This window comes from Rhagoletis pomonella, unplaced genomic scaffold (assembly GCF_013731165.1).
Source record: "Rhagoletis pomonella isolate Grant_MI unplaced genomic scaffold, Rhpom_1.0 Rhpom_scaffold_00004, whole genome shotgun sequence".
NCBI classification, from domain to species: Eukaryota; Metazoa; Arthropoda; class Insecta; order Diptera; family Tephritidae; genus Rhagoletis; species Rhagoletis pomonella.
In genome coordinates, this window is record NW_023458558.1 from 23841999 (window position 1) to 23867217 (window position 25219).

At 36.2% G+C, this 25219-nt stretch overlaps 1 protein-coding gene across 1 annotated transcript in view; it reads right to left on the minus strand.

Moving 5' to 3' along the window:
• Window positions 1–3782: 3782 nt before the first annotated feature.
• LOC118737295 (ABC transporter G family member 20) overlaps window positions 3783–25219 on the minus strand; it is a 35883-nt gene continuing 14446 nt past the window's right edge. Inside the window, exons 2-12 of the mRNA XM_036467705.1 lie at window positions 16869–17244; window positions 16532–16691; window positions 14411–14673; window positions 14122–14215; window positions 13306–13700; window positions 13014–13245; window positions 6978–7155; window positions 6702–6888; window positions 6311–6576; window positions 6142–6228; window positions 3783–5533 (exon numbers count right to left, since the gene is read on the minus strand). Coding sequence (XP_036323598.1) covers window positions 5322–5533; window positions 6142–6228; window positions 6311–6576; window positions 6702–6888; window positions 6978–7155; window positions 13014–13245; window positions 13306–13700; window positions 14122–14215; window positions 14411–14673; window positions 16532–16691; window positions 16869–16972 — 2178 coding nt within the window. The 5' untranslated portion in view covers window positions 16973–17244 and the 3' untranslated portion in view covers window positions 3783–5321. The remainder of the gene's footprint in view (window positions 5534–6141; window positions 6229–6310; window positions 6577–6701; window positions 6889–6977; window positions 7156–13013; window positions 13246–13305; window positions 13701–14121; window positions 14216–14410; window positions 14674–16531; window positions 16692–16868; window positions 17245–25219) is intronic.

Below are 25219 nucleotides of genomic sequence, written 5' to 3' on the forward strand. Positions count from 1 at the left end.
CCTTTATAAATTCACAAAATTCACGGTTTTCATAAAAATATAATCTCATAATGGATATTTTATTGATTTTAAACTTACATTTATGAAAACTCCATTCAGGGCTATAATTACGATTTGAGTTTCCAGTTTAAAGAAAGACAAGCAATAATTATGTTCTTTACTATTGATATTACCGTCAATTAAGCATTGATATTATATTTAAACTACATTCTGTTCATAAATAACACAATTATATATATTTTATCCTCGAAAAGAACTTTTTCTAATCATGAGGCGAAATTCCCCACAGTAAGTGTTGCAGTGCACGTTAAACGAAAACGTTGCATACAACTCAAAAGTACTCCTCGGGGACCAATTGGTGAGAAACTGCGAAAAGGTTTATTACTGTAGCTCTGATCCATTACTCCATGAACTTACAGGATTTTACACGAACTTGCAGGAAGTTGCAGGAAAAATGTTCCCGTACTCCGAAATCCTCCAAAATCCTGTAAATGAGAGCGACTTTTGGAGAGTTGTGTAGAGAATGAAGTTGCAAGATTTTACCCGAACTTTTTCTTCTGTTAAATCATGAAAAGTGTCAAGCAATCACAGGTTGACGTTTTTACAGAAAAAATGGTTTTTTTGTTCCCGTACTTTTTGTTGTTACTCACTTTTTACTCTCACTTCAGAGAGTAATTTTGCTGTTTGACAGTTTTACAGGACTTTTCGTATGTATTGGATCAGAACTTGTATATACTGTGCTGATGACACTGATTTGAAAGAGAGAGTGGGTATTTGTTCAATGCTAATGTTACACTAAGGGTCTTCACATCAATTTTGGTAGTTTTGATAAATTGCTGGTTGACGCCCTGTAATTGTATCAACTGTGAACGTCGTTTACAGGTTTCTTTTGTTATGGTCTGATTATGCATACTTCACATCAATTTTGGTAGTTTTGATAAATTGCTGGTTGACGCCCTGTAATTGTATCAACTGTGAACGTCGTTTACAGGTTTCTTTTGTTATGGTCTGATTATGCATACTTCGCACAACCATTTGTACCAGTGCAATAAAAATGTATCTCAAGAAAATGTGAAGCAAAATCTAAACTGATCGTTAAGTTATTAAAAGTTCTGCTAATCTCTGGGTAATGGAATAAATACAAATTACATACAAAGTACCAAAGAAATTACAGTTTGTAGTTTATGCGAAGTGTGCGAAGTTATGCGAAGTATGCATAATCAGACCATTAGTCTGGAAAACTATGTTTAACAACAGCGGATTCGTAGTTTTTCCCTAAAAAAAACAAATTGTAACATAAAATTTAAGGAATTTTACTTACCCGTATGCGTTATGCCTTTCGGCAGCGGTATCCGGTACACCGATAATAAAATAATTTTACACAAAGAAAATACATTGGGAAAAATCACCGAACACCGAGTACCAAGCTCGGTGTGAAGACCCCTACTTTAAAACTGGATCAAAATCTTCAAAAACTTCAAACCAGTGGGGTTCAACTATTTAAAAGCAGTTGTGTTTTAAATTGTCGTTAACAATTGCAAATCCACTTTTATTAATCCATATGCAATGTGGGCTCCATTTGGTTTTGTAATAGCTCTGATCCAGTACTCCATGAACTTACAGGTTTTTACACGAAATTGCAGGAAGTTACAGGAAACATGTTCCCGTACCCCAAAATCTTGTAAATGAGAGCGATTTTTGGAGAGTTGTGTAGATAATAAAGTTGCAAGATTTTACCCGAACTTTTTCTTCTGGTATAATCATAAAAAGTGTCAAGCCATCGGCAGTATGACGTTTTTACAGAAAAAATGCTTTTGTGTCCCCGTACTCCAAAATTCCTGTAAATGAGAGCAATTTTTGGAGAGTACTGGATCAGAGCTATTACAAAACTAAATGGAAACCACATTGCATATGGGTTTGTATTTTTTACCTTGTTAAAAAAAAAAATACAATAAACAAAAATTTTACGATTTTTTGGACTAAATGACAATTTTTTAGGGTAAATTTACGATTATCCAGCGAAAGCTTGCGGCAACGAGGACTGGAGCATTCCAGTGCGTTCATCGAACAGCCCTAAATTTTCGCTAACTTTTTCGCAATACTTTGGACCACGTCAACCGATTTCGATAATTCTTTTTGCAATGGAAAGGTGGTCCCATACTAATTTGGTTTAGATCAGATCATTGAATCATAGATATATATATTTTTTTAAGTCGTTTTTTTTGCTAAAAATTACTTGTACCTAAATAGCTTAGCTAATGGCAGAGATATTCAAGTTTGAAGATGAGTAACTTCAATATACAACTTTTTTTTGGTTAACTGTCCCTTTACAATACTCTTTATAAACCAGTCCACAATGTAACATCAAAATCTTGACTTTTAACGCAACGCAGCAGTTTTAGAAGAAGAATTAAATAATTTTTTGTTTGAAGCGGTGATAAAATAATTTCGCTTGTCACTTTATTCTTATTAATAAATGACAGTTGTGTCAAAATAGATAATTATTTAGCGATTTTTGTTAATAATATACAGTCAATCAGTAAAGTTTAGGTACAGCGATTATTTCGCAATACGGGCAACGGTTTTATAATTATTTTATTTTTCGCAAATTTTTTATTAAAATATGGTTAATTCTACAACATAAATTCCAAAAATCATAGCTCCAAAGCATGTGCAAAATTAAAGCAAATTCTGCAAATTTGCACCAAAATATTACACTTTTTAATTACACTCCTTAGAAAAAAAAACGAGTATGCAGTTTTTTAGGCCTTTCTATTTTAGTATAATAATGTGTAAGTCTGAGGTATCTGAGACTTACCAAAGATTTTTGGGAAATTTTTTTGTTGAAAGTATCGCTCATTTCCTCCCAGGGACCGGGACTTTTAAAACTTTTATAATAAAAGTCCTTAAAAAAAATTATCTTTGGACTTTTATTTTATTTGAAATAAAATAATCAGTCAAGCCGGACATTTATTTTTTATGTCCAGCAAAAAAAGTTAAACTTGGCCAAATATTTTTTAAGTCCGAAATAAAAGTCCTTTCGTAATAATAAACAAACCGCATATCCAAATCAAACAAATTTGGTACCAAATGAAAGAGGACTGAAATAGTTTTCAAACAGAAATATTTCAACGAAGATTGCCACCTATTCATATATTTTTTGTATAATCTTTATATCTAATATGCGAAGCAATTTATTGTCCAGGTTAACAGATCTGCGCCGTTCGTTCGATTTTCAAAAATGAGGTGTAATCAGTAATCAGTGACTGCGAGAGTTCTTAGCTATCAAGTTTCATTACCATCCATAATTATTTTAAAAAAGTCGTCCGCCATTTTGAATTTTGAAAATTTAATACCAGTTTCGAGATGATCGACGACCAACGCTCCTAGATACCAAGTTTCATAACAATCAATATTTTTTTTTTTTTAAAGTCGTTCGCCATATTGGTTCCGCCATTTGAATTTTGAGAATTTAATATAAACATTTCTAACGTACTATATTCCCCATTCGTCCCTATGTGCGATCAGAGAAATAAAAAAAGTTCCGAATTGAAAACAATTTTGAAAGAGTACATTTTTGAGTTTCAAAGCGTATTGAAAATTGGTCTATGCATCCGTTTTGTATCGCAGTGCACTGGGTTAAAGCGCCTTATGAACGCTTGATATATATGAAGAAAACACTGTGCCTTATTGTTTTTACACATAAAATGCTCCAGTTACTAAACAAAGTGCGGTTTAGCAGACCAACAGAAGATTTAATTTAAGTTAAAAATACATTCATATATTTGTAGTTGCTTAAAATTAAATTTATTTTTAAACTGATATTTACATTTTTTATATTTAATCACTTACTCCCATTAGATACAAACATTGGTGTTCCTTCCTAATTATATAAATATATGTACATATAAAATGTTTTTCATATTTCCCTACCACTTTATAATTAAAAGAGTAAAAAATTATTGTACGCAGATCACAATTAAAATTTGTATAAACTTTTTCGGGATTCAAAAGGTGTCATGATAAGTCTTGTAGTGACAAATTTATCTTTTTGTTTGTTGTTGTTTTGAATTTCATACTTATTTATCTTAACAACAATAATGTATTATTATCGGGATATTCACAACGGTGTCGCAAGTCTCGTATTGTTTTTTTGTCGTTAATTTTAAATGCTTAAAGATATACTAAGGGGGTCTTAAGGTACCATAAAAGTCATATAATAAGTTTTCATACTGTTAAAAGCTAGTTGGTTGTGGTTTCAAGTCGTCCAAAGATTTATTTAACCGTTTAAAATTTACTACATACAACAATATGAAGCCGTTGTGAATACACGAAATATGACAATACGCTCGTTATGACACCTTGTGGGTTCCCCAATTATATATGCATATGTGTATGTATGTAAATTGGATATTTTCTGTAGTTTCTGGCCTAATTTATTAACATTTTTTATTTGTATGTATGTATGTATGTAGTATGTTCACTAGGGTGGTCCAAAATAAGTAAAGTTGGAATTTTATTCCTCTCACCCCTAGTACTGTTCTACATCGAAAAAATGCACCCCTATTTTTAGTTGAAATCAAAAAATATTTAGAGGTCGCTCAAAGTTTTCCATGTCGTTTATATGGAAAAAAACCACTTTTCGTAGAAATGGTATGGAATTCCTAAAAATTAATATTTTTCGATCGCAAACCTCTGGTTCTCTTCAAGAGACTTCCAATAACAATACCCAATTATTTGTTTAACCATTTTTTAGTACTAAAGATTTTTTATTTATCCCCCCATAGCATTTTCTGACATTTCTGGGGGCTTTGGTGGACCTATAAAATATAGTTACTATGATAAAATGGGTAAATGAATGATTGGGTATTATTATTGGCAATTTCCTGAAGAGAAGCAGAGGTTTCCGATCGAAAAATATTGATTTCGAAGAATTCCGTACCTACGAAAAGTCGTTTTTCCCCCATATAAAATACATGGACAACTTTGAGCGACCTCAAAAAAATTTTTTGATTTCAAAATAAAAAAATATGGGTATATTTTTTTCGGTATAGAACAATCCTAGGGGGTGAGAGCATAAAAATTCCGACTTTACTTTTTCTCATGTATTTTTGGACCACCCTAATATACACATACATATGTAGGTATGTATGTAATGCCTGCATTTAAATTTTCCTATTTCTAAGTACGTACGTATGAATTTGTACCGTATGCTAAATATTATTTACATAACCGAAAACGAAACTTATGATTATGTAAAAAATAAAAACAATAATGTAATACTACAACATTCTTCTTTGGCGCAAAATCCCGTTATCAGCTTAAGCCTTTCGCTTGAGCCCCACCATGCAGAGCGTAAAGAATATAACAATCCATGCGGACATTACTATGAATCCATTGTAAACTTGCCCGTTTGTAATGGACCAACCTTTCTCAATAATATTTCGCGCTGATATAGATGGTATTGTAAATGGAAAAAATAAGACAATCTCTTGTAAAGATTTCGGCATACCTTCTAGTGGCCATAGCAATCCTGAAAATATTGGAAAAAAATGTTTATGAGTAACTACGTATCTACGTGCATATGTATGTGTATGTATGTGCAAACATATATACCCTGTAGTGAAACGCACGAGTGCCGAGTAAATAAAGAGGCTATCAAGCAACCATTTCGGTTCTTTACATCGAAACCAGATAAATCTTCATCGACCCCCGTTTACAACTCAAGGACCCCCATATTTTTTTCACGTCACCGTGGACCCCCGTCGAGTCTTCCGTGGACCACTGGTGGGTTAGAGTAAAATATCTTTTAGAAAACTATGAATTTTTAATTGTTCTTGCTTCTTGCATCACATTATACTTAGCATCTTTTGCACTCATAGCTGCGATATTGTCGTTTAAAAAAAAAATTATATGTAATAGTTTTGTAAAAGTACCACATTTCGCTACTTTTGAACTGGTCAGAATCTAAATACTAAGTTTTGCCGATAAAGAATTAGTACTAAAATAGAAAATTGATTCACTAGTACGGGTCTTCCCTGCAGGGTATATTAACAAATTATGTGTGTATGTTTTAATGCGAACTATTTTCCAAGTTCAGCTGCACAATTACATATGTCAATTTTCTTGTCAATTACTTACCACAAAGAATTATCATTGGATAAAATGCGCCGGTGGCAACAAAATTTGCTTCTGTGTGCGACTTGCAATAAACGGAAATGAGTAAACCTTAAAGAATTAGATATTACACCATAGTAATTTTTGTTTATGTATGTATTATGTAGTACTACTAATGTGAGTTGGAGCTTACCAAAAAGCATGCCGCAGAATGCTGTCAATGTTAGCAAACCAATGAGTGTCGCCGTATCACCTTTGTTGTAGGTGTCGAACACCAGCCCAATATACATTATTACTTCGAATGATTGGAATGCCATTATAATGAGTTGGGTCAGTAGATGTGCCCACAGCATTTCCATTGCGGAAACCCCAGCTACTAAAGTGCGATCCCAAACACCATCCATGCGTTCCGAAATGAATACTGCTGCTGTCATTAGAGTGGCCAAGAAGAACACCATGCTAAGTGTGTTAAAACAGTAAATATGTACATATGTACATTTGTAGTAAAGGTTGGTATGTAGTACTTACAAAAAATGATATATATTTATCTGTAACATTGAATTCGAGAAACTTCGAATACTTACGTCATAACGACACCAGGCGCCACATATTGCTGAAATTCAATATCTAACGAACCGTAAACAGGCTCCTGAAATTGTATAGGAATGTTTCCCAAACTAGCTGGTAGATTGCAATCGATTAACACGCCCTTCATAAACGAACCGAAACTATCACGTAGCTTGCGCTCAATAAAGTAGCCGATCTGTTGATCTAATTTTTTAATGTTGCAAAGTAGCAAGAATACATATGTTGAAAAGTGACAAATTTTGTTCGTTTATATGCAATAATCTCGTGCTCACCCGTCATATCAATATGGACAGTTAGTTCCCCATTTTCCACTGTGCCTTCATCCGCATACCGACCATCTTCCAGTCGGGCTCTTATTGATTCTGAGAAATTACTTGGAAACATTATATAACCCAAGACATCTGTGCGCTTGGCCGCGCTGTAGGCTTCTTCCTCTGTTTTATAATATATCTAAAATAAGAAATAACTTTAAATTGCAATTGTTTAGATTGGCGCAATGGCAAAAATGGGATGGTGAAATTATGGCGAAATAAATTTTAATATAATTTTACATAGAAACTGGTAAACATGAAACTCCTCCGACTTAGAGTATAGCACCACCTCACTCCATTCCATTTAGAATCATAGGAAAGTTATTTTCAACTGAATGTGATTTCTCCGAAATCCACGAAAATGCAATGTGCAAAAATTATAGTTAAAATCTTTTTCCTATTTAAGGGTAGACCGATTAAATGTATTGTTTTAAAATTATCATGTTAGAAGAGAGAGAGGTACATATGTTGATTAACAGGGCAATACTGGCTAAGACAGTAAATAGCCTTTCGTCAGACAAATGAAAGACAGATGGCAAGATAGATCGAAACACTTTTGCTATTCTAGCACAAAAGTCTTAGACGAAGAAAGCTCTCTCATTCACCACTCTTGGTGAAAGCTGTTTTGGGGAGAAAGCACTTGTATGCCATTTAGCTCGCGTCGCTCCAACAGTCACAATGGCCGAGTAGCAGAACATAGGCGTGCCGTTCGAAAGATCAAGAGTTCGCGTCTTGGGCGGCGGAACTTTTTTCTTTTTAATTAAATGAGAAGAAAAAAATTTCGTTCGATTTTAATTTATTTTTTCTAAAACCATTTATTTATTTATTTTTGCTTTATTTTAGTTTTTTTACTTTTTTATTTAAATTTCTTTTATTTATTACTTTTGGTTGTTTTAAAAAGAGAAATATATGTATATGTTTTTAAAATTTAATTAAAATAAAAAAAAAAGTTAAAATGCGAACAGCATAACGCTAAGACCTCCTCATTAGCAGGTCTTTCAATTAGGCTTTCGAAATACAGTAAATGGTAAAAGAAGAGGTAGCTGTAATTTCTGCATACTTAACTCAAAATTTGAATTTTATGGATTGTGACACTATTGAAGTAAATGGGCGATATGTACATACATACAGTGACTTATATAAGTACGGTGACCATAGGAGTGCAATGGGGTATAGTCATTGCGCTGGGTATGCAGTTACAGTTGCATGGCTATACTCAATCCCGACTCTTGCGTCCTCGTTCGCGCACTCTGGGCAACGTGAGCAACCCATGTGCGAGATGCGGTAACCAATCCGAGTGGAGCCTTGGGTCACGGCAGAAAGAGAGGGAGCTTCGGTGGGGCCACTCTGACTTATTCGGTTTAAGGGCTCACTGAAGTCTGTAGCGTCTGTTCACCAGTAGGTGCGGCTGCAAGCGGGTGTCTGCTTGGAGCAAGCGGCTCGCTATATAAACGTGTATTTGGTTGCGAAACCACCCCCGTCCCAGCAATGGGTTGTACGCTGGGCTTGGGACCCGCCACGTAAAAAGAACTTCCAGTGAAGAAGCAAGGCAAAGCCTCGGATGAGACCCCCCCCCTTATGATGACGACCACGGCAAATGTTTAAAGGACTACGATTTGAGGGCATGCACCTGGAATGTCCGGACCCTTAATGGGGAAGGTGCCTCTGCCCGGCTGGTTGATGTCCTCGTAAGGACAAAAGCTGACATCACCGCCATCCAAGAAATGCGTTGGACGGGGCAAGGCAAAGAATGTCTGGGGCCTTGCGACGTCTACTACAGCTGCCATGTAAAGGAGCGCAAATTCGGAGTTGGATTTGTGGTGGGAGAGAGACTCCGTCGCCGAGTACTGTCGTTCACCCCGGTGGACGAGCGTCTAGTCACAATCCGCATCAAAGCGAGATTCTTCAACATCTCGCTCATCTGCGCCCATGCCCCGACGGAAGAGAAGGATGAGGCATCCAAGGATCTCTTCTATGAGCGCTTGGAGCGCACGTACGAGCGCTGCCCCCGTCATGATATCAAAATCGTGCTTGGCGACTTCAATGCCAGGGTGGGCAAAGAAGGGATCTTTGGAACCACCGTCGGAAAATTCAGCCTCCACGACGAAACGTCCGACAACGGATTGAGGCTGATCGACTTCGCCGGGGCCCGAAACATGGTAGTATGCAGTACTAGGTTCAAGCATAAAAAGATCCATCAAGCTACCTGGCTGTCTCCGGATCGAAAAACGAGAAACCAAATCGATCATGTTGTGATAGACGGAAGGCACGCTTCCAGTGTTTTAGACGTACGCACACTCCGAGGCCCAAACATCGACTCGGACCACTATCTTGTTGCAGCCAAGATACGCACCCGCCTCTGTGCAGCAAAAAATGTGCGCCCAAATATGCAAGGAAAGCTTAACGTCGAGAAGCTGCAATCACAACAGATAGCCAGCGCTTTCGCTACTCGACTCTCACACCTGCTCTCAGAGAGCACTCTTCAACAAACCGACATATGCGAGCAGTGGAACCACATTTCCCGCTCATTAAGTACCGCCGCCGAAGAAGTAGTCGGATTTCAGCGAGCCCGAAAGAACAACTGGTACGATGAGGAGTGTCAGGAAGCTGCAGAGAAAAAAGATGCCGCCTACACGGCCACGCTGCGATCGGGCGCAACGCGCGCTATGTGGGACCGCTATAGGGATCTGAAGAGGGAAGCGAGACGTATTTGCCGCAACAAGAAGAGAGAGGCAGAAATACGTGAGTGCGAAGAGCTTGAAAAGCTGGCCGACAGGAGGAATGCCCGAAAATTTTACCAGAGAGTTAGGCGACTTACGGAAGGTTTAAAGACCGGGGCGCACTCCTGTAAGAACAATAATGGCGACCTAGTAACTGATGTCCAGAGCGTACTTAAATTATGGAGGGAACACTTTTCCGCCCTACTAAATGGCAGCAGCACAGAAAGTTGTGGAGAAGAAGAACCCGAGCCCGCAGTCGATGATGACGGAGTCGACGTTCCACCGCCTGACTATGACGAGGTACGTATAGCAATAACGCGGCTGAAAAACAACAAAGCCGCTGGAGCTGACAGCCTGCCAGCTGAGCTATTCAAGTACGGCGGCGAGGAGTTGATAAGGTGCATGCATCAACTCTTGTGCAGAATATGGTCAGATGAACGCATGCCCGACGACTGGAATTTAAGTGTGCTCTGCCCAATCCACAAGAAAGGTGACCCCGCCATTCGCGCCAACTACCGCGGGATCAGCCTTCTAAGCATAGGTTACAAGGTCTTATCGAGCGTATTGTGTGAAAGACTGAAGCCCACCGTCAATGAACTGATTGGGCCTTATCAGTGTGGCTTTAGACCTGGCAAATCGACCATAGACCAGGTATTCACAATACGCCAAATCTTGGAAAAGACCCGCGAGAAAAGGATCGACACTCACCACCTATTTGTCGACTTTAAAGCCGCTTTTGACAGCACTAAAAGGAGTTGCCTATACGCCGCTATGTCTGAATTTGGCATCCCCTCAAAACTCATACGGCTGTGTAAAATGACGTTGAGCAATACCACCAGCTCCGTCAGAATTGGAAAAGACCTCTCCGAGCCGTTCGCCACAAAACGGGGTTTCAGACAGGGCGACTCCCTTTCATGTGACTTCTTTAATCTGATGTTGGAGAAGATAATAAGAGCTGCAGAACTGAACCGCTCAGGAACAATTTACTACAAGAGCGTGCAATTGCTGGCTTATGCCGATGACATCGACATCATCGGTAACAAAAACCGCGAAGTCTGTTCTGCCTTTTCCAAGTTGGATAGGGAAGCAAAGCGCATGGGTCTGGTGGTAAACGAGGACAAGACGAAGTATCTCCTGTCATCAAACAAACAGTCAGCACATTCGCGCCTTGGCACCCACGTCACTGTTGACAGTTACAATTTCGAGAAAGTAGAGAATTTCGTTTACTTGGGAACCAGCATTAACACCCATAATAATGTCAGCATTGAAATCCAACGTAGAATCACTCTTGCCAACAAGTGCTACTTTGGACTGAGTAGGCAATTCAGGAGTAAAGTCCTCTCTCGACGTACGAAAACCACGCTCTATAAGTCACTCATCATGCCCGTGCTGGTATATGGCGCAGAAGCATGGACAATGACAACATCCGATGAGGCGGCTCTTGGGGTGTTTGAGAGAAAGATTTTGCGGAAGATTTACGGTCCTTTACGCGTTGGCGACGGCGAGTACCGCAGACGATGGAACGATGAGATGCATGAGCTTTACAACGATATGGACATAGTGCAGCGAATTAAAATACAGCGGCTCCGCTGGCTTGGTCATGTCGTTCGAATGGACACCGACGCTCCTGCTCTGAAAGTATTCAACTCGGAACCCGCTGGTGGTAGCAGAGGAAGAGGGAGGCCCCCACTGCGATGGAAAGATCAGGTGGAGAAGGACTTGGCTTCACTTGGCGTTTCCAATTGGCGTCAGTTGGCACAGAGGAGAAACGACTGGCGTGCTTTGCTGAACTCGGCCAAAATCGCTTAGGCGGTTGCAGCGCCAAAAAAGAAGAAGAAGAAGACCATATTTATGAGAGCCGAATACGGGACAAAAAATTATTTTTCAAATTTGTTTCACAACAGCTTACAGATCTTAAAGCCTTCTTCAATGATCCTAGATGTAGGTATTAGCCCTGAAACAGTATCCTTATAGTAACATAACAAATTTGTAAGATCATTTTCTCGAGATTTTTACCCCGTAAAATTTGTTTAAAAAATTCGTTAAATTTTAGTATAATAAAGTGCACTTTTAAGTCGTAAGCGTTAGCGATTAATTTTTGGCAATTCTTTTTGTTTGTTGACGGTGTTACGCATTTTTTTCATACAAAGTGTGTTCGACCATTTTTTTTAAAGAGAAGCAAATGACCAGAACTTTCCACCCGCACTTTTGTAATACTCAATTTTAATGAGTTACAAAACTGCAAACTAAATTTTTTTCTAAAGATTCTAATTAAAAAGATTGAAACTTTGGTGAAACCTTGCAGAGTTAATTTTTATAGTTTTTTGCACAAAGTTTAAAATTTGTATTCTATGATTTTTGTTAGGAATAAAATCTTTAAAATTACAACAAACACGTCGCTACTGACAACACCTTGTTATTATTCCACCATGCCCAAAAATCTTTTTTTGTCAAAAAAAATAACTTTCAAAATTAAAAGAAAATTTATTTTATTGTGAAATTGGCTGTTAGTTCCTTCAAAAATAAAAAATATGAGCTGCTTATTTCCTGAGTGCAAAAGCACGAAACACATCCGCGAGGAATGGCTGGAAACTTGCAGATTGAGTGAAGATGTATTACCTAAGGTGCCGTACGTCTGCTCAATGCATTTTTCAAGGGGCAGATTTCGCTTACGAAGAAGGTCGCAAGATTAAGCCGGAGCGCTGTGCCGAAATTCGAAATGTAAGAATTGCAATTGCTTATAATGGGTCGATTATGGATTGCAACGCAACCAGTTGCCATCTGCTATACCATTTCAGCCATTGGAAACCCAACTGAAGTTCGGTTGCCATCCGTAATCGACCGTAAAGACTAATTTAATTTCTGGTTGTTGTTGTTGTAGCGGCTACTAGGCTCCGCTTGGAAATTGTTAAAAATTTTGAAAAATTTCGAAAATTTTCAAAAATCCGCTTTACAATCAAAAAATAGTAGTAATGAAACTACCTTCTTTTTTGTATCATGGTTATATTTTAAAAAATAACAAAAATTAACTTGAAACACGTTGTGAATATTAAAAAAAAAAAATCAGCACATGGACACTTATGTAAGTCAATTTACATACATACATATGTATGTATACTCTTATGCCGATCATCTTTTATTTGTGGCATACATTTATTTTTAAACCAATTGATTTTTAAATTTTCAGCTTTCTTCCATTCTCATCTTTACCTTAACACTTTAAATATTTAACATACATACGTATATTCTAATGCAAATATAAATATAAGATACATACTCTTTCAGCGATATCGTCACCCAATTCCGCAATAAAGCGACATGATATCTTTCGAAATTCGCAAGTGTCATTGTGATTATAAACTGTCCTCAAATTTTTATCAAAGCATGTCGAATAGTCGCTTACTTCTCCGCTAACGATACCAAGTTTAAGATTTGTTGGTGTTTTACCGATGGCTAAATAGAAACACGACAGCTGTATTATTGGGAAGAGAAGCATAAAAATGATTCCGCTGAAAAAAGATGTTTACATTTAAAAATTGTTAATAGACGCCATTAACTTTAACACTTACGAAGGCTGCCGAAAGAGTTGTACGAAATTCTTTGTCATCAAAGCTTTGATCCGACCACGAGTCGTGAAAAATATTCGTTTTCTATTTTCTGTTTCCTGTTCGCGGTTGCGGCTGGTCGATTTGGTTGGTTGCGTTTTATTATCATTTTCATCGACGAATGGTCGTTTTTTGCATGTCTCGTTGAGATCTGGCGAGGTAGCGTCAATTACCTCAACAGAATGCATAACTGCCGGTGGTTGTGAAGTGTTGACGTTACCTGCCTGCACCACGTCTGAGTCACCTTGCTTTTGACTTAATATCAGGAATGCATCCTCGATAGAGCTGCATTCAAATTTAATCATTATGTTTGTTGGTGTGTCCTCAGCCAAGAGTACACCGTTTCGCATTAAACCGATCTACATACATACATGCGTGTTTGTGTGATAAATTTCGATTAATAATTATTTAAACATTACTTATATGTGTGTAACTATCAAAATTGACACGCCTAATTTCCACTGGGAATTAAATTACAACTGTAAATACTTTAATGAAAGTGTGGGTTATTTAAAAATACTCGTGTCGTATTTAACGTTGATAATAACTCAAAGGAGCATTTTTTAAATAGTATAATTTTTGGTTATATTAATACCTAGTGGAAATTCGGCATAGGAATATCCATTTTATGTAATATCGGGAAACTGTAATTAATCACGAGATGAAATTTTCCTAAATTAAAGCAATTGTAATTAAATAACAACTTATAGATGTTTTGCCATTTCATAATTACTGAATTTCTCAGTACTCTTGCTCGAAGCAATTTTCGAAATTACTTACACAATTGGCTTTTTTCGCCTCCTCAATGTAATGTGTAGTTATGATCACAGCCATTTTGCTATTCCTAGTGCTCTCCACAAGAAAGTCCCATATTCTAAGAAGAGATAATTTCCATACAAATAATGAATAGAATTTAAATCATTAAAATTTGAAGAGACTAACGGCCAGTTTCACGAAAGCAATTTAAATGAAAAATGGTTTAAATTTTTTAAATTTTATATTGAATTGAAATTGAAAATAAAAAATCATTTCCCATTTAAATTGCTGATGAAACCGGCTGTAAACATACTTCTCACGCAGCATGGGATCTAAACCCACTGTCGGTTCGTCCAGTATTAATAATTCTGGTTCATGTATCATGGCGCAAGCGAAAGATACTCTTCGCTGTTGGCCACCACTGCAATTCTTCACCAACTGTTTCGGTGGTGGTAACTGTAGTAATGAGCGCATTATTTTGAATTTCTCTCTTATTTTTTCTTCTTTTAACCCGTAAATACGACCAAAGTAGAAGATGGTCTCTTTTACCGTCATTTCATCGACAAGGGCGATTTCCTGTAAAGTTATCATTAAAATATATGTTTGTTTGTATTTTTGCATACAAAAAATTATTTTATTCTATTGATAAATACGTTCGAAACAAAAAAAAAATTACTGCTAAAAATGTCTGCACAAATAAAAAATTATTTAATTTATTTTGTATTTCAATATTTTTTCAATGTATTAATAAAAAAAATAGAGCATTTTCAAAATATATTTATGAAATGTAAACTAAAATTATATACGCTGGTATAGATCCCAAGAGAGCAACATGAGAACAAAAGCTTCAGGTACGTTCTCAAAAAGAACAAAATGCGAACAAAACTCGGGAATGGCCTCAAAATAAACAAAATGAGAACAAACAACGAATCAAAACTTAACTTTCGGGAACGATTCAAATGAGAACGAACGTATCGAGAACATTTCAAGGAGGATAAAATAGGAAAAAAAGTCTGGGGAACGCCCTGCTAGAGAACAAAAGTTTTGAGATGTTAAGAGAGCCTCGTCTGCATGTGGTGATAAAAATCGCTTCAGTGAGAACCATGATTGCTTAGTCTAAGTCATATAAAAGCTGAATTATTTCAACTTCCAGGTCGTTTATAATAAGGGCCCATTCGTGTCTTAAGGCTTTCATTCTTTGAGAGAAAGTTCCTTAAACTTTTGTTCCCGGTTTGCACTTCGCCAGGACGTTCCGGAGACTTTTGTTCCCATTTTGTTCTCTTAAAAATGTTCTCGAAAGCATTGTTTGAATTTTCTTCGCTTCGGGAACGTTACCCAGGATTTTGTTCTTATATACTACTTCTCGTGAAGAACATTCTCGACAGATTTGTTTTCACTTTCGTTCTTGTGAAAATTTTTACTTATTCTTTTAAATTGAATTTTCATAGTTTTTGTTAAAATACATATGCGTACATATCGCCAGCTTGGGCACCGCGGAGAAAGCTCTTTTAAGCTTTCTATACATTTAGTATAGTAGCGTGCAGAGTAAAAGCTCCCTCTGCCCATCGTTGATTTAAACTTTTACAGCCACCCGTTATGCGAACAAAGTTGATATAACTTTATGCACAGGTGCGCTCGGGTATGAAAAGTAGAGAGCTTTGTTTATTTAGAAAGCAGCACTATTACCGCTAATAAAGCCAACTTAGAGATCCAAAGGAGAATCTAGCCAACAATTGCTACTTTGGACTGACGAGATGCCATTAACAATCTCCCCGCTGAAAAACAGCAAACTTATTCAAGTATGGCGGCGAGTAAAATATGGTCGGCTGAAATTGAAGTGTGTTTTTCCCAATCCACAAGAAAGGCGGGCGGACCCGCCCGAATGGACACAAACGCGGTAGCTCTGAAAGTATACAACGCGGATCCCGGTGCTGGTAGCAGAGGAAAAGAGGCCTCAATTGGCATTTCCAATTTGATGTCGGTTGGTACAAAATCGAAAAGACTGGCGTGGTTTATTGCGCTCGGCCAAAATCACTTACGCCGCTACAGCGATAAAGAAGTAGAAGAAGGTCATATGGTGGAAGTGATCTTACGAGAAATTGGAGGATTTAGATTGCTTACTCACAGGCGAAAGGACGTATCCAAACAATTTTTGGTTATTTTTAAGCGTAGTTTAGATGAATTACAAGACATGAATTCAAAATAATATTGATATTATTCAAAATAAGTTAGATATTAAATGTAAGATTCCAAATATTGTACTTCATGTTTATTGTTTGTCATTTTAATAAAAACCGACTCTCTGAGGTAGGCGCGAAATGCGTACGGCAATGCAAATGCCGAAGCAGCTCTAACCCAGCAAACAATAAGCAGGTTTATTTTAATTTATTTAAATAATAATCCAATAAATATTTATCATATAAATTTTACTCACTTGGGGCATATAACCAATGCGCGCTCCCGGTATACCACTGCCTGGCTGACCGGGCGTCATGCCCAGTACTGTGATTTTGCCACTATTAAGCTGACGTTGGCCTACCAAACATGAAAGCAGCGTAGTTTTTCCACAGCCTGAAGCACCAAGAAGCCCATATCTACATGAGGGTTGGCAAAAATTTTAACTTTATATTTATGTATAACTTTATCAAACTTCTCTGCTAGAAGTGCTGCTATATAAAACTGTTACGTGTGTCCATATGTATGTATGTATGTATGTATTTATGTGTCCCAAGTACTTACAGCTCGAAAGTACCTTAAATTCAAGCACTTACATTGAACCGCGCATAACATTCATATTCAGGTAATTAAGTATGATCTTCGGATTGGATTTGCTGCCATAATATTTATAACCATTACGTACTTCAACGGCTGCCATATTGTCCGCGATCGCTGCTGTTGTTTTTGTGTCACTAAATATGGTATTGAATTTATCTACTTATTTAAATGCGTTGATCAGCTGAAAAGGAACAGCACGTCTGGGACCAGTGTGAGCCAGTTATTTTGAGACGTACTAATAGCTGCTAGCTGTTCAGTGACAGCGTTGGATGTGATATTAGTATGTTGCTGGAAACGTTGATGTTTCTGCGGTGCTCACACTGGCTTTAGAATATATAGTGGACGGCATAAATTATTCAAACCGTGTATAAACTGAAAAGAAAAAAATTACATAAAAAATAGGAACACTCATTTACGGATGTGCGCTTAAAAATATTTATATATAATTATACCCAATAAACATTTTGGCGAACATTCGAAAATGGCCTTCGGTAACCAATATACATACATATCGAGCTGATAATGAACTCATAACCAATCTTAGTTTTCGAGGGTTCATATTATAATGGAAATGCACTCGAGATGGGTTCGAAAAAACATGAAAACCATAGTAACAAGAGAGAAAGTGAAATCCAGTTCATTCTCGAACGAAAATATAAGAAAATCGCTCTCATTAAAATTTCAATTCGATAATAGGCTGGATTTCGAATTCATAACGAAGGAAAAATACATTGGATAACGAAGGTTCCGTTCTGCTGAGAATGGCCTAGCTCTGGAATCGAATACTAACCTATTTCACATACGTTATCGGAGATGAGACTCGAAAAAAGATTGCTTTTCCAATCATTTTCGAATTGTTAACCAAGCCCAATGTTTATTGGGTATGAGTATATACATATGTATGTATGTATCTATGTACATACAAACAGGCATCGGATCTACATTGCTCGTTTGCTGGAAGAGTTTCATAATTAAAAAGTAATATAATAATTAAGAAAGCAATAAAGCTAAATTAAACATAAATCATGTTCTTATGCAGTTGGTCATAATTGTCAGTTAAAGTAGAAATCAGTAGAATAGCAATAAAAATGAATTATTCTCTTATGAGATACCATCGACAGACATGGATTATGTCACTCGTCAGTGCAGCAGGGTTGCCACTAAAGACACGTAAACTCGATCTTGTTTCTAATACGCAGCTCATCGTCTTAAGGATAGATTCTGATGTGCTCAACATTTGATCCGCCTGCGCAGAGTAATCCCCCATGATTCGGCACACCTCTTCGCATTCCCATGAAATCCCACTCAACTAAGGGCCCACTCAACTAAGGCCCTCACCCTCTGGTCCAACCCAGTCGGAGTGCAACATTTCCTGGCACTCCCTTTAGTGGAGCTTGAACAAAACGACTAGGAGGGTTATGTACAGGGCTACAACAACAACATGTTTCTTTCGATATAAACCACGGATCCTATGTACAGGGCTACAACAACAACATGTTTCTTTCGATATAAACCACGGATCCTGACCCTGTGCCACTTTTGGAGCCTTCATTCAAGATTCTACAATGTGTAAGTTCCGGCTTAGTTTTGTGGGTAAGCCAGCACTCAGTCTCTGGTAACTTAACATTGTAGTATCTCATCAGCAAAGGCAACAGTGGTGTACTAGCCTGTAGCATTGAAAAGTCATAGGCATCGGATCTCGGCTTCCAGCAATTTTCGCTTCACACCTTAGAGATGGGCGCGTGACTTATTTTGGATCATGTTCTAAACCGAAGCTTTGAAAATTAAGCACAGTCACGTACGTTCACGACGTCGGATTTTTAAACACACACACATCACGCACGCTCTTCTATGCTGGCGGATGTTTCATCGAAAGAAAAGTTGGTACAAATTCTACACCACAGATTAAAGACTGGAATTAGTTTCTTCGTTAAAGGCTCTTAAATTATATAGAAAGGAAACATACGAAAATTGGCTGAATATTTTTAAACTAAAATTGGTTGCGTGAAGGTGGTAGGGATTACTCTAATTTCCATATACAATACAGTCAAACGGGAAACTTTTTCTGTTGCCAGTCATTAACATTTTCTTTGAAAGGCCTTCCGAAAATTCCGAGTATTTAAAAAATTTTCGATTAACTCAAAAATATCACTCACACAAATTTTCGTAGATTCCGTGATTTTTTCTAAAATCAGGTCACGTTCACGCGCATAAAATTCGTCACACATTGATTTAAAGTCGTGAATTCAGGGTTCAAAAATAAACAAGTACAATGATTTTTTTGTTTGATTTTGCTCAAAAATTTCATACCTACATGCATATATGTATGTATATACTTACATATACATATATATAATAAAAATAAATGTTTTTCAGAAATGACACCTGAAACACACAAATTACAAATTGAGTTAAAAAATAAATGGTAATCAAATTTTTCAAATCCTTTTGGTATTTTTTCATTATTAACCAGCGTATTCAAATGCTGTTGGTTCGATTCCCATCACCTCCAACATTTTGAAATTTGTTGCACTGTGTTTTTAGTAAATTTTTTACTAGAACTATTTTAATTTAATTCGATGATTCGACAAACGTTTCATTAACGTCGAATTCTAGATTATTGATTTGTTTAAAAGAAAAGCAAATGTTGGAAATACATACTCGTTGCTTCTCTTATTTCAAATTTGAAGAGCTGGACTTATCGAATTTTCGCTCTAAACTGGCGGTATGACGTTTGTACACGAATGCATCTGAGTATACATAGAAGGGTATGGTTTTAAAGTTTTATAGCATTATTATTCAGATCGCGCTTTAAGAGTCTGATATTCTATTTTTAAGAAACACTTCAATGTGTGCTTAAATTTACTTACATACATACATATGTAGTATGTATTTATTTACCTTCAAGTAAATACATATTTATTACGTACATATATGCATTAAAGAATACATATTTTATTATCATATATGTACATATTTATGTAAATATTCATATATATATAAACATAAATACATAGAATGTACAAGTAAATATGTATGTATGTATTTACTTATGAAAGTACTTTACATATATGTATGTACAAATATATATCGCTAGCTTAGAGTGAAAAGTTGATAAGTCCACTTTTTATGAAAACTCATATTTTGATACAGGAGGCTAGAGAAATTAAAAATGCATCGTTTCGAAAAGGGTAAAGGTGCTAGTTTTATGTTTTCTCGTTTATATTCAATGAAAGGAAAATTTGCCAAGAAGCTCCGAAAATTTGATAAAGCCAAAATAGTACGAAATCTTTTAATAAAGATTGAATCCCTCTGATTGGATGGAGTTTTGCTTTGCTTTACACAGGCAAAATGTTGTATTCAAAGCTTTGCTCAATGCTTGAAGATAATGGCTATAAGAAGTTTTTCCCTCTCTTGTACAATTTTTAAATTGGAACTTTTCAACTTTTCACTCAAGCTAGCGATATGTACATATACATATATACATATTAGGGTTGTTGCGAATATTCGCAATCGCGTTCGCAACCGCGGAGCTTCCGCATTAATTTTAACATTCGCATTCGCAATAATCAATGCGGAGCACCGATAAAACGTATATCTGCAATACAAAATGACAAATTGTAGCCAATTTTTTTTGCCGCCATTGATTCCTTTCTTTATTATGATTTTTTTTGGCCCAATCTTAAAAAAGTTACTAGACATAAAGAAGTAAGTGTGCACTGTAATTTTGAACCAAATTGTCGTGATTTATTTTTAACGTGTATTAATTTACTTGTCGGGCAATAATTTTTTCATAGGGAAATATGTACATTGGATCCTTGGCTAAAAGCCTCTGTGGTAAAACTGGCCCTACGTCTCCCTTCTTTGCCATTTAATGTTAAAGATTAAGCTCCTAGAATAAGGATTTCCAACAGAAGTGATCAACGTCTGGCTATAAACAGAATCGATGCTCAAATAATTAAAAAGCTATTGGTCTGATCTTTAATTAGGTAAGAATTACCCAACTATCTGAGACCCTCATCATCCGTGATTCTAATAATTTAAATGCTTATTAAAAACGGGATGCTTTAAAAAAAAAATATAACAATATTTTGATCCGGTTCGACTGGCAGCAACGACTTTAAAAACACAATTTTGTTCAAAATTTTCATTCCTGGAAAATAATAATTTGATGACGGCCAGGAAAAGATTAAAAAGGGCTATGATTTGAGGTTATGCACCGGAAACAACCCTTAATGGGAAATGTGCTTTTGCTCGGTTGGTTAAGGTCGTTGAAACGACTAAGGCTTACATCACCGTCATCCACGAAATTCGATGGGCGGGGTACGGTCGAGTGCTGTCGTTCATCCCGGTAGATGAGCGTCACGTTACAAGATTTTTTAACACCTAGCTCATTTGCACTAGCACACGTCTCGAAATAGGAGCAAGGCGAGGTATCAAAGGATATCTTCTATGACCTCTATGTGTGCTCCATACTGGCGCTACCCTCGTCACGATACATAGCTGTCTCTGGATCGAGTAACCAAATAGCGGCAAATCAGTTGAACTTTATTGGAGTAGGTTGAATAAAGAGATAGACAAGCAACAATAGTTAACGGGGTGTACTTAGCTAAGTAGTTGGCATTGCTGACTTTGCACATCGATGATACGGGTTCGATTCCTGCTGAAGTCTAGAGAAAGAAGTCTAATGACAAGATGTGGTAATTTCCAAAATAGCACATATAACTTCTACCGCTTATAGGGCTTTCGCACGAGGCGATTTTTCAGGCAACTTTTAGTTGAAAGCAAAAATCGCCTCGTCCGAACGGCCTTTCAACTAATCGCTTTCAACAAAGTTGGTCGCCAGCCAACTTTGAGCTCGTTCAACTTTTTTTCCTTGCAACCCTGTGTTTGTTTACATTCTGTATCAGTGTTGGGATATGAAATTGTTCTTTCAGTACGAAATCTATACAAAAAATGTACTTTTCGGCTATAAATTGTCTACACATTTTAATTCGCTCACATATTTTCTTAGTACATTCCCTTCAAGACCAATGATTTTATGGTATTCATGAGAAAGTTTTATTGTTTATGTACATACGTTTACGTATTTTACACTTTTACAAATTGATTCCACGTGCGCATGTATTGCATTTAACGCAAATATGTATGCACACATTTTCAGGTATACATCTTAACAAAAAGCATATTTAAGTTATTATTAATGGATAAAAGAGACATTTTCTTTGGATTCAGTACTAAAATTTGACATTTTAATAGAATTTCAAGTGTTTATCAAAACTTTACGAGAAGATTTGACCATTTATCTTAATATTATTCAATTTTAATTATTTTTGTAAAAATACGCTTTATATTTTAAGAAAAGCCGTACAAATCCAAGGTTCAAACTTTGTGCAACATTAAAAAAACCAACACACTTTCGTAAAAATTTCGATCTATTTAATTCGATTTCCTATATTTATTTTGAGTGTGTGGTTTTTTAGCCCATTAAATTTTAATATAACTAAGTTTTTTAAGATTTCTTTGATGAAGGTGTTGCTAATTTCCTCCATATAAAAAAATCGTCGAACACACTTCGTATGGAAGAAAATGGCTGACATCGTCGACAAAACAAAATTGCCAAGTTGAACGGTAAGTCCCAGCTACTTTAAACTTGCACTTTATTATACTAAAATTGAATGGGCTAAAAACTAAAGAATATTAATAAAGCTCGAAATTTTTACGACAGTATGTTGGTTTTTGGATGTTTCGCAAAGATTTAATCTTGGGTTTATACAGTTTTTCTTAAGGAATACATTATAGTTTATAAACAGATAATTAAAATTAAAGAATAATAAAATAAATAGTAAAACCTTATCAATATGTGAGTGCCGTAAAGGTATTATATTTAAGAAAATCTCTTCTTATAACTAACGAAGACTTTGTTTCTATATGAAGCTGACTTTGACATTTTGTTTTAATAAAACTTAGTATCGAAAAGTTTCTTTAAAAATTTGCGTAGGCTATGTTATACTGGTTCGTTCAAGCCATTTTTCAAAACTTACAAAGGTAAATACGAACAGGTGAACTGTGAATTTTCAGAGCTATATATTTTTAGTATTCATTACAAAATTTTACTAAAATGTACTGCGTAGTAGGAAAGTATATTGTAAATGAAATTGTATCAAACAAGTACAATTGTACCAAAAATGCCAACACTGTTCTTTATACATACTTTTTTTTCTTTTTTACTTTTTTACTCTTATTTTATCTTTCAGCTTCGCTAAAAGCACTTCCACCAACGCTTGGCTTACCAAATTTACGCCAATTGATACAATTTTGCGATTTAAATTAATTTTCAGTAATGAAAATAACGATTCGTGTTGAATCCAAAATCGCCTCGTCTGAATAGGGATGGCAACTTTTTCACTTTCAACTTCTCATTCAACTACGTATTCAACTTTTGTTGCCTGTAAAATTGCCTCGTGCGAATGCCCTATTAGACTTTGTTGATTTTTCCATTTTTCATAGCAAACAAAAAGTGTGTTACAAAGCGCAGTAACATTGTTACAACCAAATTCATAATGTTGTAATAGAAGGAACGCACTCTTCCAGTGTTTTAGACGTACGTTACACCTTGAGGGCCAAACATCGACTCGCGCTAGATATACGTAGCTGCTAAAAATAAAAAAGCTGCTGGAGCAGACAGCTTACCATCTGAGCTATTCAAGTACGGTGGCGAGGAGTTGATAAGAAGCAAGGACCAATCTTCTAAGCGTAGTTTACAGACCTTATCGAGCGTATTGTGTGAAAGACTGAAGCCCAGAAGCGCAATGTGGATACCAAATTTGGTTGAGAGCGGTCGAATACATACATGAGATACATATATATGACATAAGTGGGCGGTGCCACCCCCATTTTCCTAAAATTTCATGAACAATAACTTTTTTGCTAAAGAGCGATTGTATATGTATATCAATATTGAATAAATACCCTGCAAGACAGCTGAGTATCAAATGAGTCCTCATTTTATCATTATCACTAATTACAAAAGTGTTTATTAAAGTACTCAGGCGATAGGAAATATCAGAGCACTTTCCCCTTGTCGTTGTTGTTTTTTTATCTCTTCTTACTAATTGCAAACTTTGATGAACGAAAAATATATCTGCTCTGCTCCAAAAACTACAAAACTGCTTATTTTTGTTTTTATAAACACATCAGTGCTAATAAATAACGTACTAATTTTTGTCATTATAAACTCCTCAGTACTAAAGCTGATGCCACATAAAACTTTTGCTTCACTTTACGTGACAGATTCGCTTTGACAGATAAGATGAATTGTATGAAAAATCACAGAGTATGCCACATACATCCTTGAAGCTGCAGCGCGAAGCGGAAAGATGGCCAACTCCCATCTTTTTGCGCGCTTTGACAATCAGCCGGTTTAATATTTATTTTGTGTCGTCCAAATTCGAGTTTTCATGCAGAAACATAAAGCTTAATTACATTGCTGATATTTTTAAAGCAAAATATATAAAATCCACAGCAATTTTGTCGAGTAAAAAAGCAATACAAAATTGTTTTCTTGGCGTTCATTGTGGCATACCTTTTGCGTCTGGCGCTTTGCTGGCAAAGTTATAAATGTCACGCAAAGCTTCAAAGTTTTATCTGGCACCAGCTTAATAATCAAACTACTCATTTTTGTCGTTATAAACTCCTCAGTACAGGAAAAAGCAAATAAGTAGAAAATCAAAATTTTTACATTTAAAAAACCTTTATTAATACAAAACTCTTATATGTATTTACAAATAAATAGCACACGTTCTACATATGGATATGTATGTATAACATTGCTGGCGCCGGCGTTGAAGGTGATGGTGGCGATTTTGCTGGTGGAGGCGTGGAATGCCGATGGGGGCCGGTATTGAAGGTGATGGTCCGATGTTGGTTGTGGCATTAAAGGTTGTGGAGGATATGTTGATTGATGATGACTGCGGTGATGGCGTTAAAGATTATGGTGGCGATGACAATGTTGATTTTAATTGTTGCAAATCTGTAATAACGAGAAAATCAGTTAAAATGCACAAATAAATTAGTAATTTACATATGTATGTACATACCTTAAAAATAATAATGCAAAGGCAACGGGAACAAAATGAAATTTGAAATATGTATTTATAAAATTTTAAAAAATATTTATAATTTCAAATTTTTATTAAATGTGACATTTTTCATCAAAGCCTACTGTCATAAAAACTACCATATTTCTTACTAGCTTTATCGCACAGAATTCCTATAAACAACAAATCCTAACAAATGGAACATTTATGAAGCTTTCATGCCGAACACATGTATTCCAATGAAGCTC